The 15,857-nt window shown below is 42.0% G+C and overlaps 1 protein-coding gene across 1 annotated transcript; it reads right to left on the bottom strand.

The window, feature by feature from the left end:
- Positions 1–957: 957 nt before the first annotated feature.
- On the bottom strand, positions 958–3,659 carry LOC104942906 (fibrillin-3-like). The gene is made up of 5 exons (XM_010768217.1): positions 3,590–3,659; positions 3,383–3,505; positions 2,378–2,500; positions 1,217–1,378; positions 958–1,052 (listed from the first exon to the last, which is right to left on the bottom strand). The coding sequence occupies exons 1-5, from the start codon at positions 3,657–3,659 to the stop codon at positions 958–960; spliced, it is 573 nt and encodes a 190-aa protein (XP_010766519.1).
- Positions 3,660–15,857: the final 12,198 nt, after the last annotated feature.

Below are 15,857 nucleotides of genomic sequence, written 5' to 3'. Positions count from 1 at the left end.
CTATGCCATGTAAGCACTGGCCACGGTTACTACTGTAACCATGGCCTACGGTCACTGTTTGAAATGGGGGGGAGCCAGGGGGAGCTTGGCTCCCCTAAGGAGGGGGGGAGCTACCCTGAAGGCCGACTTTGAGATGAATAGGGGGAGCCCAAAAAAATGGTGCATATTTGTGTCACACAGATTAGAAATGTTGAGTTCCAGTAAATAAAAGTTCTTGAAATAAATAATAGTCATTGTTCATTACAGTTTCTGAACATTAGTTTTATATTTGTGAATATGTCTGGGTGTTGCCATCTGTACGTGGCGATGCTGCATTCTTTACGCTACTTACGTTGCTATGGTTACGGCTTCGATGTCGGCGCGGTATTTGAAATGTTCATATTGATATTTTTTTAACTCTGCCTTTGTAATAAAAAATATGGTGAAACGAAAACAGCCAAGCCTCCCAGCTTTTGGATTCACAAGCAAAGGTGCGGAGGAGTCTAAAAATGACAACGTGAACGGAACAACCTTTAGTTGGCCGGCTGTAAGCGGGTCGAGTTTGACAGCTCCACACGAGGGCCCTGAAATAAAAATAGGGCTCCCCCGAAAGCAAATTGGTAATTCGAACACTGAACCCAAAAGTAAACAATAAGTTGTTCCTTTGAAAACAGTGAAAAACCAAAGCCAACTTTTAAGCCTGATTACATCAAAAAATTTCACGTCATAATTTAGGACAATTCTTAATAAATGTATACAATGATAATGGAAGAAAGAACCAGAATAATATATATATGAATTAAATATTCCCAAACAACTAGTCTTCAGACCACAAATTAGCATTTCCTTGTCAAAAGTACTTCTGTAGCACATACATGTACTGTTACTCATGTATTTTATATGTACATGTTTGAAATTCTGTAATAGGAGTTTAATTTGAGTGTTTTGCTGTACATGTTGTAATAGTATAAAGGACTGTTAAACAGAGAAATAAGGATGTTTACCTTCCAGGATGACAGTGATGGGGTTGGGTCTGAATCCCTCTCCTCCTGGACAAAGAGTCTTATACTCCGCTACAGAGAGGACAAAACGCACCACAGATTAGTGTGTTATTCATTTCAGAGTGGGGGAAAAACAGGAAATTGAAACCCAAGTTAACCATCAGATCTGAGTAACTAGGCCTTAAACTCAGCAGTGAATCTTATAATGAGGTAATGGATCAGTCTGTGGTACGTACTGGAGTTGGGGGCGGGGCAGAGTTCACAGGGGTTTCCCCAGGCTCCTCCCAGGGAGCAGCAGCAGGAGGCGCGGGTCACCCCCACTCCGATCTCCGCGCTGCAGGAGATTCCCCCGTCACCGCGGGCCAGGATGTCCAGGAAGCAGTTCCCAACACGAGTATCTGAGAGCGTCACATATTCAGAATCAGAAACAGGTTTATTACCAGGTAGGGTGACACGTACTGTAGGAGGGATTTGACTTGGTGTCGTGGTGCTTACATAACAAATAAACATACAATACATGTTTATTTCTTGTGTCTTCATTTCTCTTATGTACATTGCCTTGTGTTTTATATTTTTTTATGCTGCTGCAACGCAAACATTTCCCAAATTGGGATCAATAAAGTACCTGTCTGTCTGTCTGTCTGTCTGTCTGTCTGTCTGTCTGTCTGTCTGTCTGTCTGTCTGTCCGTCTGTCTGTCTGTCTGTCTGTCTGTCTGTCTGTCTGTCTGTCTGTCCGTCTGTCTCACTGTCTGTCTGTCTGTCTGTCCGCCTGTCCGTCCGTCCGTCTGTCCGTCTATCTATCTGTCTGTCTGTCTGTCCGTCTGTCTGTCTGTCCGTCTGTCTGTCTGTCTGTCCATCTGTCTGTCTGCCTGTCCGTCCGTCCGTCTGTCCGTCTATCTATCTGTCTGTCTGTCTGTCCGTCTGTCTGTCTGTCTGTCTGTCTGTCTGTCTGTCTGTCTGTCTGTCTGTCTGTCTGTCTGTCTGTCTGTCTGTCCGTCTGTCTCACTGTCTGTCTCACTGTCTGTCCGTCTGTCTGTCTGTCTGTCTATCTATCTATCTAAAAGTAAAACAAAATTTAAAAACACAGAAAGAGAACCAGAAAAATATTTACAAATAATAAAAAATATAGTAAAATATAACAGTATTTACATAGAAATGGAATGGAATAAAATATGGAATAAAGATCGGCAGTAATACAAAGAAGAAAACAGATATTGTTGTACATTGTGTGCATTAATGTAATTCAAGATCAACACACAGGACTCTAACCTGCCGTCAACTGCTTTACTTCTGCCAAACACATTAGATAGAGTCCATCATAGAGTACTGCTTAACGGAGGAGACCCTCATGGTGTCCCTCATTATGATCAGCTTATTACAGGAGGCTTCTGACTCACCCACGCAGCCCACTCCGGTGGGGTTGAGCTCGAAGTCTGCGGGGCAGTTACACAGGTAGCTGCCCGGCGTGTTCACACACAGGCCGTTGATGCAGTTCACAGGGTCCGCACACTCGTTAATGTCTGCAACACACAGAGACAAATCAGGTTACAGACACCTTCCTGACATGTTGAGCAACTCGAGAAAATGAAGGGACTCAAAATGTAGAACTCTTACATCTTGAATATATTCTGTCTAATAATTGTGTAGCTGTACAACTTAATGATTTATAATCTTGTTTGATGTCACACACTAACTTTTTAGTTTGAAGGTAGACTGATAATGAATATTTTTTTGCTAACTCTGTTTTTCACTTTTTTTTATTGACTTTTGTTGACAACATGAAATTAGTTTTTGCTTAAAACGCTTATGGATAAATATGACATCTACATATTTTTCTGTTATTGTTGTTATGTTTTCTAGTGCATGTTTTGCATTCAATAAAAAAATGCAATGCAACAAAAACAGAGAAATGGAGGGACTAAACAGATGATTGTAGACTATGCATATCATTGACATCTTTCGTCAAATAATTTAATCTGGTAATGCAATACATAAATGAAGATGTTGTGGTCGGGGAACATCAGCTGAGGCCCATTTTCCATTTGCATGTTAAGATGTTAAGCCGACCTGTTGTTAATCGAATCTGCAGGGGAGCCTTGCAGTTGTTGAAATGATTACATGGAAGTGTGCTGTTTACACCTGGCTTCTATTTTCCCATGATTGTACCAAACGACACACTTCTTTCCAGGAAACTGTGTAAATTATTCCGAATTTTATGAAACTGTAGAATAAAGTGTCACAGTAAAAAAAATAATAAAATAAAATAAAGAAAACAACGAGAAAGCGGGCTAAACAGATGATTGTAGACATATGCATAGTCATATCACATTTCGTTCAAAATAATCGAGATCTGGTATGCCATACATAAATGAAGATGTTAGGAGTTTCAGAGCACCACTAACCCGTGCAGTTTCCTCCGCTGCGGTCCCAGCTCGTATCCGTCGTCACACACCAACGCGAACATCCGGGGAGGTTCTGACACGTTCCGGACACACAGATGTTCTGGAAATTACACTCATCGATGTCTGGGCAAATCACCAGATACAATGTTAGTTAGAGCATGAAAAAAGCACAGCAAGAGATAACATGGACAGGGGTGAGTGCAGCACCTTGGCAGTCCTGCTGTCCTTCGGTGGGTGAAGTTCTTCCCACTGTTTTTCTCTCTCGCGATTGTGTCATTACTATTTTGGCTGTCTTTCATCTAGTTTTTCTACTTTTTATTTGTCCGCACACTCCGTTCCATATCTGAAACAGAGGGCGCAGCGTGTTATAAAATACTCTGTGCACTATGTTGTTAGAGCGGTCAGAAAAATCAACGCGTTATTGTTGGGGAAATATGAATGTCCTCTTCCAGTATCAGAGTCCACAGATAACAAGATCCCAACTTAGCTGGAACATGACAGGATGTGTGTTACCTGAGAAAGCATCGAGACTGTTTGAGGCCATAGATACGCTAGATGTGATTACATATTTCAGCCTCTATGGGAGAGGACCATAGTGACAAGCATGATCATTCTGAACGTGGAAGCTAATCTGAATAAACATTGAATACTGGCATTTCTTTCACTCAATCTTGTAACTGTGTAACTCCCTCTCTTGGATACAGCATGGACAGGAACGTTTCTGGAACTAGTTGATGCTCTTTCTGATGTACTACGTTCCATTCTGGCAAGGATAATAAATACATCCGATATTGAAGCTCAAGCCGGTGATCGAGCCATCACATCAATGATCAGATATCGGCGTTATTTAAAGAAAAACTGACAAATACTAACCAAACTCTAGACTCTGTAAACAAAAGATTCGAACATATATCTTGGGTACATTTTCTCATCAGAATTCACCATGCGGTCTCTTTCGTGCGGTTAATATTGTTCGCCTTCTGCTTCATCGTGACGCACCTGTCACCTGTCGTCATTAAAGGGCAAAACCACGCCTATTGACGCAACGACATAATAATACATTGATAGTCGGACATCATCAAAAACAGATAATAAAACATCACTAAACGAAACCATTCATAAATATTTCATTATAAAATGAATTAAGATACGAAATGCTTCAACCACCATAGGCAGCTAGTGTATGAGTTAGGATTCTCCTGAACGTCTTGGATGTTACCGGCAGAGAGAAGCCGCTCCCGTTGAAGCCCTCCTTGCACAGCGCACCTGTGTAGGACCCCGGGGTGTTCACTGTTCACACAGTCTGCGTTGGGTTGCAGTTTTGATCCTCTGCAGGCACTCGTCCTGATCTGAGGGAGAGAGGAGAAGGAAGGCTTAATAGCACCGATCTCCAATATTAATTTTGTTAAGGTTCTAACCTATTTCTCTCTTTTGTCCCCTTTCAATAACCTAAACCAGTTGTGTGTATTTGTAATCAGACTGTACCTCACTGAGTCTAACATTTCAACTCAATAACTGCAACATTGCTCATTGAATCAAATATGCTTATAGACTCTATGTTTAGATTTCTCTTAGCAGGGTAGAGGTTGGGTCTAATTAGTATTTTCCAATCTAGCTGTTTTCTGTGTGTTGTTTTTCTAAGAGATATTTCCTATATCTTTGATACTGTTCCGCGGTATTTGTCGTCTGTTATTGCTGTTTATAGTGATTAGAGCTCATGTGTGTGTGCACGGGATAGCAACACGTGCTCGCGCCAAAACTTAATTTGTTTTACTGTTCAAACTGTTATTGATTTTTAACGCCATCTATACAGAGTGGCAAAAAAATGAGTATATATATAAACTCGGCTCATACCAGCGCTCTTGCTGTTCACGACCATGATGATAGATATGCTGTAGTACGTTAAACCACCCAATGTTGTGTCTTTATTTTTTGTCTGAGCGGGTGGTACTTGGGACGAGAAATGAGCGCTTCTACGCACGCCACGCACTTGAGGCCGCTCTCCCAACCAGCGCGTCTCTCGCACACTTGGAGAAGCTGCCCGGGCACGTTGGATGCAGGCGCTGTGCGACGGTCGCAGGGATCGGGCTCGCGATGCGTCACGACTCATCAACTGATCTGGAGCATACGAGAACAATCGCTTCCACACGACTTCTGGGAGCTGGCTGATTTCCCGTTTGAAAGCAGAAAGGAAACAAGTGTAAATGAAAATACTGAACATTGGCCCTTTGTTTTTTGTGTTTTTTGTGAGATCTAGTTCTTTACTCTTATGCATGCATGAGTAACATNCCACCAGCTTACAGTGGTGGCCTGCGCAGGTCCCAGCGGCCCACTCATCAGAGGCACGAGGCCGCCTAGAAGGCCGGCGGCATGAAAGCCCCTGGGAGGTTGATGAGTGGGCCGCTGGGACCTGCGCAGGCCACCACTGTAAGCTGGTGGCTGAGAGCGGCTGCTAGAGGGGCCCCTGGGCCTGCTGGGAGTGGGCACAGGCCTATGAAGCCCCGAGAGCTGCTGCCTGGTCTGCCTAGCTTGGGCAGCACGCTCCAGTGCCTACAGGGCAGCTGCCCCAAACAGCTTCCCTGGCTCAACTGGCACACTACGGAGGAGATGTCTCCGACAGTGGTGACTGAGCAGGTCAAACCTGGCGACGAGTCTGCACCAATAAGGACATAACTCGTCCCCATTCCCTAGGACTTAGGGCAAAGGCCTACAGTGATGCATCACTGAGGCCCAGCAAAGAAGGCTCAGCTGGAGCCTGCTGCAGAGAGGTAGAGACAGCCAGTATCAGATGGGAGGGACGTAGCTAAAGCTGGGAACTCAAATGCTAATGATAGCTCGGGCACAACGCCACAAGCAGAACTTTCAAAAGAGCATAATAAGGGCAACTTTGTGGGAGAGGAAGCGGGAACACTGTCGTCACCAGAAAGTCTCAGCCAAACAATAAATAAGACAGCAATCAGGACAACTTAGCTGGGAGAGGGTGCAGGGACACAACCATCAAGTTGTCGGACAAGTTGACACAAACCTGTCCGTCGAGGCTCTGCACAGCGCACAGCCGACCACAGCTCCTGGAGGACGCAAAGCTGCAAGCGGCCAGCTGCTTGCAGAGAAATCCCTCAGATCAAACGTTCAAACCTGAACGCTGTAGGCTACAAGAATGTAGCCGCGGTACTCTCGCGCAGCGAGAAGATGAAAAGGAGCCGATCCGCTAATGACGCCGGCCTATGTAGCCGGTGTCACGTGGGTCACAGCTGACTTTGTTGTTATGAGGTACTCGAACTGCGCATGCGTGCGATGGACATATCCAGTGCTAAAGCACCGCCTCTGGCAGTCAGTAGGGACGAAATAGAACTACCTACGGAGCCCCCTAGGGGACATGGAGAAGAAAATGTTTTTATTTGAACAAAGAAATAAATGTTTTGCGAGATCTCGCAAAACCCCGTTGCAGTTTGTAGACGGTCCCTAAGCACTCCTCTCCCTCCTCAAGCTACAGATTGTGACCAATTCTTGAAGTTTAACTCGGATGACGGCGTGTATCGAACTGTTCCGATAAAAACGACTCTGTTGCTCGTTGTCTACCTTGCTATGATTGTAAAGTCATGTTGTTTGTATTTTTACAACGTTATGTTCATTAATTATTATTGATCCGCGAAATTCGAATCTGTCAATAACTCAGCTCAGAGTATGCTTTGAGTGTTCTCTTGAGGTGTCTTTCACTTATGTGAAACCCGTGCCTATTGCCAAGCACTGATGTTATATATTTATATTTAAGGCCAAGCTCAAAGTAAAATCGATGAACCGCTCCATTGTTGTGGTTTCTGTGTTGCCGAACTGACCAGGAAGTGCATTGAGCTAAATGAAACGTTTTGCGGGATCTCGCAAAGGGGTTTTGCGATATCTCGCAAAATATATATATTTTTTCTTCTCCATGTCCCCTAGGGGGCTCCGTACATTCCCCCTGAGAGTTGGATAAGAAAATTATTCACTTTCATGTATTTGAGCAAAACATGGAGCAAAAACCTGTAGCCGATTAGCATAGCTTAGCATAACGAGAGGAAAACGGTTTGATTGGCTCCATCCAAAGTTGTAGCAAATGTACCAATAACCAGCATATTAACATACCTTTATACTAATGATTCAATGCATATTAAAGGAATTATTTTACATCCAAAGACTCAAGATTATACAGCCAGGTAGTCAGGCGCTTGAGTATTAAAATCACAGCATACTGTCTTAAAGTTAAGGAACCTTCAGGTTATTAAATGATATGCTTATGCAAATTAAGCTTACATTTTGCTGTAAACACAATTATGCACTGACAGAATCCGCTTTCATGGTATAAATTATTTAAGTTAATTTATATAGAAAATTGCAAAACCATAGTTCAACAAAATAACCAGATGATAATGACTAATATATTGAATTAAATACGTATTTTCAAGATGCTTCAACTGTACCAAACCATTCTTATATCTAGGATTGCAATAATACAACACAATTTTCAAAAAATGTAACAAATCATGCCCGTTTAGGAAGGATTTGAATTATGTGCACAACAATTTCCTAATAAATTCCTCAATACATCACTTTTTAAGGTAAAATTATTATAAAAAGGTAAATGACTACATGTGTTGGTTTGCTCGAAAACATGTATATAAGTCTATGAAGCAAACACAACATGTCAGTGCAATGTGATGTTGCTGAACAACAACAATTCTGAAAAAGTTAGACACAGAAGTGAACAATAAACCTCACTTGGCTTTCACATATTAACCTCTAGAACCAACTCCCTTATCATCCTTGACTTATAATTGTATCCTTATATTTTCCCTCCTTCTTATTCCCTGCAGTATACACTTATTTAAAAGCCTCTTTTCATGTTTTTTTTCCTTATTCCCTTAAGACAACTCTCCCTTTCTCCCTCTCATTTTTTTATAACCTGCTGTTTCCCGAGTGTAGAGAGTAAATCTGCATACATGTATTTGCATCTCTTTTCATCCCTCCTTTAGCTGCTTCCTCCTCTCTCTCTCTCTCTCTCTCTCTCTCTCTCTCTCTCTCTCTCTCTCTCTCTCTCTCTGTGTATTCTCCTGAGAGTTTCCTGGAGGAGTAAACACATGCAAACTGGTTTATGCGCGTATGTTATGGCGCAGAACTGGAAGTGGACAGTGCCCTTTTGAAGAGGAAAATAAGTAGAAAACGGAGGTAGAAAATATAAACACAACTTGTAACATTCCTAGAATTCAACTAGATAAACCTGAAAAGAGTAAGAGCCTCCGTACATTCCAATCTAGTCATGCTCACAATCTCTTTTCTTGCTTTCCCAAACCAAATCACATATGGACTGTTTGTGACTAGATTCAACAGTCTTTATGAGAGTCTTTTGAGATGGTGTCCCTATAATCATGAACACACTTTCTAAAACCATTACAAACTAATTCACATAACTTTATTCCGGTCTGCCAGTGTTCTGGTTAAGCTTTGGTTATGTTTAAGCAACAACACCTTCAATCAATTCCTAGACCCTACATTGACCTCCAAACAGGGTTTCACAGTGGTACAGCAATGCAGTCTGGTCTCCAGGAAAATGTTGTCCTCATATAATGACGCTGCATGTTTCAATTACGCTTTGAGGAGAATTCCTTTTCTCCAACATTATCTAGGTCTACAACTGTATGTTTTGGTTGAAACGTAATTGAAAATGCAGGTTAGTTGTATGGGAATGTAATGTTTTAGGATACTGTTTTTGATTAATGCAATTCCAGTTCTGCAATTTCTTCTGAGAGACTACAGTAATTTCTCCCATTACTCATCCAGTTGCTATTTAGACACTAATCTTATCAACAGAAAAAACTTGGATATTGGACTGTTCTGTGAAACCCAAGATTACCTAAGTATAGTATTACTTATTTTGAAAATAAGTATGTCAGTGGTTAAAGTATTGTTACTCAGATGTAATGCAGTAAGACAGTGTTATCAATTTCTTGCTGTAGCAGTGTATTGCCCACCAAAGATGTAAAATAAAGAGGTATATTTCAACACAATACTAATATGACACATAAAGCATACCTAAGTAACTACTGATCTGCACATTATCTGTTATTTAACCCTAGTATAAGAATACAATAATCATATAGTAACCTGATTATTGCATTAGAAGCTTTTGGATGCAAAAAGTGCAGACCAATCAGTCATTGCTTTTGGCCTCCTATAGCATCAGAAAAAAAAAAAAGAAAGAAAATCTTAAAAGTGTTAATACAATAATTTGGTAGTGCAAATGTGCAGTAAAGGAATCATTGTAAACATTCAATGAAACACAGCAATACGGTAAACAGTTCTAAAAATAACCAACATCCATGGTGGCTGCACAGCCCTCAGGCTGGCTCTGAACATTCCCATAATAAATCCATTCCATGTAAGTGGACTAATTGAACCATACTAATGATGGCTTGGTTGCGTGTATGCTGAAAGCTTGAAGGACACCAAAATGACTGCAATTACTGTATCAAGTATGTAACAGAACTAAATAATAGTGTAAGACAGTGTTCAATGATAGTGACACTGTAATACTAAGATTATTATTGATGGAAAATGACCACAGCGGCAATTTCAAATAATTTAGGAACATTGAGAAATCCATTGGTGGAAAGTAACAAATTACATTTGGTTATTTAAGTATTGTACTTAAGTCGTTTTTTGACTTATTTTCATTTTGCTTCCACTCCGCTACATTTCAGAGGCTAATATTACACTTGTTACTCCACCACACAGTCACAGTTACTTGGTAATTTGTACATACAAAAACACATGATATGCTGATATGGTATAATGCACTACTGTACCACTTATCTCCACAGTATTTAATGTTTAAACATTTGATCCCTATTGACCAACCACAACACTATAGTGCTCTTAAATATAAAAAAGTATTAAAGCTGCAAGCAGCGATGATCAGGCCCTCAGACGTCGATTCACTTCCAGGATGCAGCAGTGAAATGCCATGTCCGCTGGAGACCGGCAACACGGATAAACATTACATATTGCATGTTGTGTGATGCGCTGAACATTTTTCTAAATCTTGCACCAACCCCGGAGTCCAATATGTTGCGCTGGAGAACCCACGCTTTAAAGAAAGTGTGTTGCTCTTTAGCACGTAGACTAAACATCGTAAGGGTCCCCCCTGTTTCCGGAACTAACTTTTTAGATAATGGTTCCCCCCTTAGATAAGGGTCCCGCTTTTTTGGATTAGAGTCCCCCCATTTTAGATAAAGGTCCCCCCTTTTGTCTAGAACTTACTTTTTAGACAAGGATCCTTTAAGGGTACATTAAGGGTATTGTAATCTGGGGATTACAATAGGTCCTCTGCTTCGACTCGGGTGCTCGGGCCCTAATAAGATAATACAGTGAAAATATCCATTCTGCCTAAAAAGTAACTTTATTTTTATACTTGTAGTACATTTAGGTGATAATAATTATGTACTTATATTGTTCTGGAATGGACCATTGTGCAGAATACGTACTTTAACTTTTTTGTACTTGAAGTACATTTTGATATTAATACTTCTGTGCTTTAACTTCAGTACATTTTTTTAATCAGGTTTTTTACTTGTAGTGGAGTATTTTTAAAAACCATAATATTTGCACTTTTTTTCCAAGTAAAGGATATGAGTACTTTCACCTCTGGAGAAATCAATAATAAATATTACTGAGAAGATGTAATCCTGAACATTCACGACAAACTGTAGCACTTTGTGAAGTTTCTATTAAAATGCACACAGTTGACATATTGGAACATTGACATATTCCTCATGCTCATAGATCAACAAGTTGCAGCATTAACACGGAGCCAACCAGAATACATTCAGCAGAAACTTTAACTTTGTTTTGCCAGTTATCTTATTACATGTTTAAATGAAAGCATTGCTGCCAGTACACGAAGTGGGAAGGCAGCAATATCCTGGCCAAACGCTTTCCACTAGGTTGCCTTCAATCTAAAACAAAGTGGATTAGTAAGAGTAGCGACAGAAGTTATGTAGGGCTCCCGGTTCTGGGGAAACAGCACATTAATCCATCAGTGGTGGAATGGGGAAACTAAAATGTGTTGCAAAGAAAAACACCTGTCTAGCTAACCTTTAGGTTAAGATGAAATATCCCAAACAGTGTGTCACAAAATGAGTCACCTTGCTAAAACACGTGTTATATACCAGACTTCCTCTCCTCTCACTGTGAGGCAATGATGAATCTGGTGGAAAGGTCATGATTGACTGAAGATTTTCCCATTTCCTCCTGCAACTGTATATCGATTCGGATCTAAAAATAATACAGTGATGCTTCCTTCCAACCTGACATTAACTGTGAGTGCATGTGCTGTCTGCAATGTGTCTTATTACTTCCTCCTTCCTGCTATCTTGTCTCTGCAATTGCATAGGCTTTTCCAATGATGTTGAATTACATTGCTGCCTCATTATGTTCACAGGCAATTGTTTGCTTTTTTTGCTTCCATTTTGGTTAGTTTAGGTTTCTGCAATGAACATTTAGTTTCTGATTAAATGTTGATGAAGAAAACATATCTTGTGTGTTGTGAGGCAAGTCACTGCAGAATTTTTCTGTTTTAATATCAACAGCCTAACATTATCTTACATTTAGTCAAATGTTTGTAATGTCCATATCAAGAGAAAGTTCACTGAGGATAAAATATGTTTTTGATTGGGAAATTATCATTTCTCTTTTTTTCAGCTTTGATAATAATAATAATAATAATAATAATTAATAATAATAATAAATTGTATTTGTAAAGCACCTTTCATTGCTAAAAGCAATCTCAAGGTGCTATAGGAGGCATAATAGAAACAAACAAAACAAACAAAGGTTTAATCAATGATCTTTCACTAATTTTGCCACCAAACCATGAAAAGGCTTTAGAAAAAAGGCTTTGTTATGCTTTTTGGGGTTTCCCTTTCCTGCTGTGTGTTGTATATGTTTCTCTCACACACACTCCCCCACTAAACGAAACGTCTCCATTGGACTAATTTGTTTTAGGTATAAAAACGGAGCATTACAATTTGCAGCAATGCGTGCAACGGTATCGGATGACAGACGTCCTTTCTCTCTCAAACCCTCACTTGATGTCGAGCATGTTGGCCTCACGAGTCGCAAGGGGGGGCTTGGCTCGTGAAGTGTTAGCTGGGGGGGGGGAGGACTCGGACCCTGGCCCTCACTGCGGGGAAACCATAAGATGAGGCCCCTAGCACAGAATGAGGCCCTACGCACTGTGCTTGTTATGCGTATAGGGAATGGCGGCCCTTCATAGTGACATCACTATGTTACCCTCACGCTTCGATTGGCTAGTGCTCCAACACACTGTACGTGATATGACCATATGTTCTCTATGTTTTTCAAGATATTGTAGGGATAAATTACAATGCAATATCTCTCAATATTTTCCTGATACTGACCAGACCAACATTGGGTAACTTGTAAAATTAGGTTAGAGTTCCGATATTAATATTTTTTTTTAGGGTTAGCCCACTGACACACTATGTAATTCTGGAATACATAAACTTAACTTGACCTAGTCTTAAAGTCTGCTTCTGTAAATATAAACATGGTCTTATTCAACTTGTCTGGTTGAATAATCTTCAAGAACAAGAGAACGCACTTGAAGTCAATGGCACACTTGTTTCTTGTAAATAGACATTAGATGACTTTTGACCCAACGCATGCTGCCTCCTCTCTCCTCTCTGTGGGGTCTCTGCGTACAAGCCTATCCAGCAGCTAGCTCCAGGGGGCTTGTTGTGTGTGTGTGCGGTGTGTGTGTGAGATGGAAAAGGACTATATCTATTTATAGCATGTTTTGCTCTCATAATCATCATGCACAAGAAACTAAACTCAGAACGAGGCTATATAAGTGCCTTACAGCAAGACAAATAGAGCTGCATATTCACACTTAATTCCTTTACCCAATCACCTTCTTGAACGCCTCAAAGCCTGTATTTGCATATTTAACATTTAGAGCACACACAAACTCCTATCTGAAAGTTTAGTTTGACAGCTGTTGATACGCTGCTGCTTCATCACACTGCAAGCCAGTTCTTATAATCTTATCTGGAGCTTTTCCAAGCAAAACCGCCTCAGGTTACGCATGTTGAGATGCTCAGAAATAAACAGAAAAAAGGACAAAATGTAAAAAACTTGAGTAATTACACAAGCAAATAGGATAAGATGGATCAGAGATGAGGATTCAGTTATTACATGAGTATTAAAAGACACCAGATGTTAAGACCTCTCAGATGAAATGAAGGTCTAAATATAGGGAAAACAAATGTCACTAAACAAAGCATTTAGACTGTGGAATTACAATTTTTCCTTTTTTGTCCTTGTGACTGCTGACATATTTTAGGGCGATAGGAAGTCTTTCTACAGTAGGCCCATAGACGTCGGAACTAGGGGTGCGGGGGGTGCGGCAGCACCCCCTCCCGTCAGCCTCAGGAATCACAGGATTAGCCTACGTTAAAAAAATAAAAATAAAGATTCTGAATTTAAACTCAATTTGTCTGACTTACATGTATTTCTTAATACAGATCTTTTGATGTGATATGCACCCTGCCTGGCTCAATACAGCAGCCTGGCTGGCATGGCATAGCTGTTGCTATGCAGACTGCATCTGACAGCTCACTGTGACCCCAGGCTCACTGTGCGGTTGGCCTATGTGTTAAACAAAAAAAAAAAAAAAGAGCGGATTTTTTTATGTTGCTGTGTTCGCGGCCTCTTATTTGTTTTAGCTATTGCTGAGGCACAGTTTGAGTTTAACTACGCCAGTGAATAGCCTTGTCTCAAAGACGAATTTCAGTTTTTTACAATCTGCGCGGCGGACGACCCAGCTAAAGTCCGATGAGAGAACTTGGAGGCTGTGTGGGCCAGCAACGACGCAGCGCAGGATAGCGAAGGCGGCGGCCGCCTCGCGCTCGCGCGTCCTCGCCCGGCGCCGACCGCGGCACCCGGTGCTAGCCAAGAAAGAAAGGCAATATCATGCAAACACCACAGGATTCAATTTTCTGCAAGAAGTTGGGTGGAGACACCTTTATCGTCCTGCAGGGCGCCTGGTTCAGCGTGCCGGTGGGTGGAATTCATCGCGGTCAGTGATGGCTTGGTGTGTGTGTTGTGCAGGGTGTTGTTCAAGCGGGCAGTGTGGGTCGAACAGCTGAGCAGTCGTTTTTTGGAAAGATACGCCTTTTTACTGGGAAGCAAAGGAGAAAATCGAGACCACGAGAAGACCGCATTTCAATTAGATGCGACCAAAGATTGGCTGCATTGAAAACTAGCAAATTTAATGGCTTTTGTTGAGGTGTGCTAAGAACAATCAGCCCGGCAATGCTGGAGGCTTTTTCGCCAGCGTGAGATTCCTGGAGGCGGCCAGGGTACCTCGCCTTGGAGGGCTGCAATCGGCGAAAGATGGGGTGTTGTGGAGGCTAAGTGGTCGAGAGGTACGGTGATCTGACTGCAAAAGGATGAAGAGGAGGGCAATTGGATGTCGGGCGCTCCAGAATGAAGTCTGGGAGGCTATTTGGCCCATGACATTCAGGGGAATCGGGGAGCAAGCATTCCGAATTTTTGTTTCCTTTTTTCGGGAGCTTAACTGTTGATGGACCACCGACCGTCAGTGGAAAGAACAGCTTCTCATAGCAGTATAGCCAATTTGCAGGGATGACAAATTTTTGGAAGTCCGGAATTTGTGGCGGTCTTTTACAACGCTCCAAGAACAACAACCGCCGAGATTGCTTTTTCTGGTCGCATTAAAGATGTCCTTGTTGCCTAAATCTGCCGCTGGAGAAGGCTGAACACAGGGCTACTGTTGGTGGTGATGGAGCCAGCGGCAGACCACCTCAGGATTCAAGGAGTGGCAAGGCAAGATTAAAGGAAACACTGTCCTGGATCCTTGTTTACGTCCCACTGCGCCAAACACTCTTGGGATTAGTGTGAAGAAGTGGTGCAAAAGAAGTTGCGGCCTTGTTTGCCGACTACCACTGAAAACTTGTTCGGAAGTCACCAGTTGTGATTAATGATTCAGCAAAAGGGAGGAAAAAACGTTAACAGTCTCTTTTTGGATGTGGAGAAAGTGATCAACCTGCGCCCCTGTGCCCAAACTCGTGGTGGTTCAGGATTGTGGCACTGTCACGGTTGCTGGCATGCTATGGAGAGATGCTGCAACCATTTAGGTGACCTTGGGAGGAGTGGACAGGATGTCAAGGGGGAGACCGTGCCAAAGTGAGGATTGCTCAAAAAGGCACCACTTACGCGCACAGTCTTTGGTTTGGTTTGCCTGCGTTAACCATGTACGCCATTGTGAATCCGTGGGCTCGGTCACTGGCAAAGGCCACCAAACGTCCACCAAGCCCTTGAGCGCTAGTCGGACATGGGCAGGCATGTCGACAAGCCTGCCGCTGATTCGCCAGCGGGGTGGTGGCTTTCCTCGTGCAGA

The sequence above is a fragment of the Notothenia coriiceps genome, unplaced genomic scaffold (genome assembly GCF_000735185.1).
Source record: "Notothenia coriiceps isolate Sejong01 unplaced genomic scaffold, NC01 NC01_scaffold00005421, whole genome shotgun sequence".
In the NCBI taxonomy this organism is placed as follows: Eukaryota; Metazoa; Chordata; class Actinopteri; order Perciformes; family Nototheniidae; genus Notothenia; species Notothenia coriiceps.
This window is presented reverse-complemented; position numbering and strand designations above follow the sequence as displayed.

What these genes read in the sequence shown, in the direction of transcription:
- LOC104942906 (XM_010768217.1), bottom strand. Translation starts at nt 3,659, where the DNA reads ATGACACAATCGCGAGAGAGAAAAACAGTGGGAAGAACTTCACCCACC. An exon ending in CAGCGGAGGAAACTGCACGG is followed by an intron (nt 2,501 to 3,382) that starts GTTAGTGGTGCT and finishes TGTGTGTTGCAG; the next exon opens with ACATTAACGAGTGTGCGGAC. An exon ending in CTGCCCCGCCCCCAACTCCA is followed by an intron (nt 1,053 to 1,216) that starts GTACGTACCACA and finishes TCCTCTCTGTAG; the next exon opens with CGGAGTATAAGACTCTTTGT.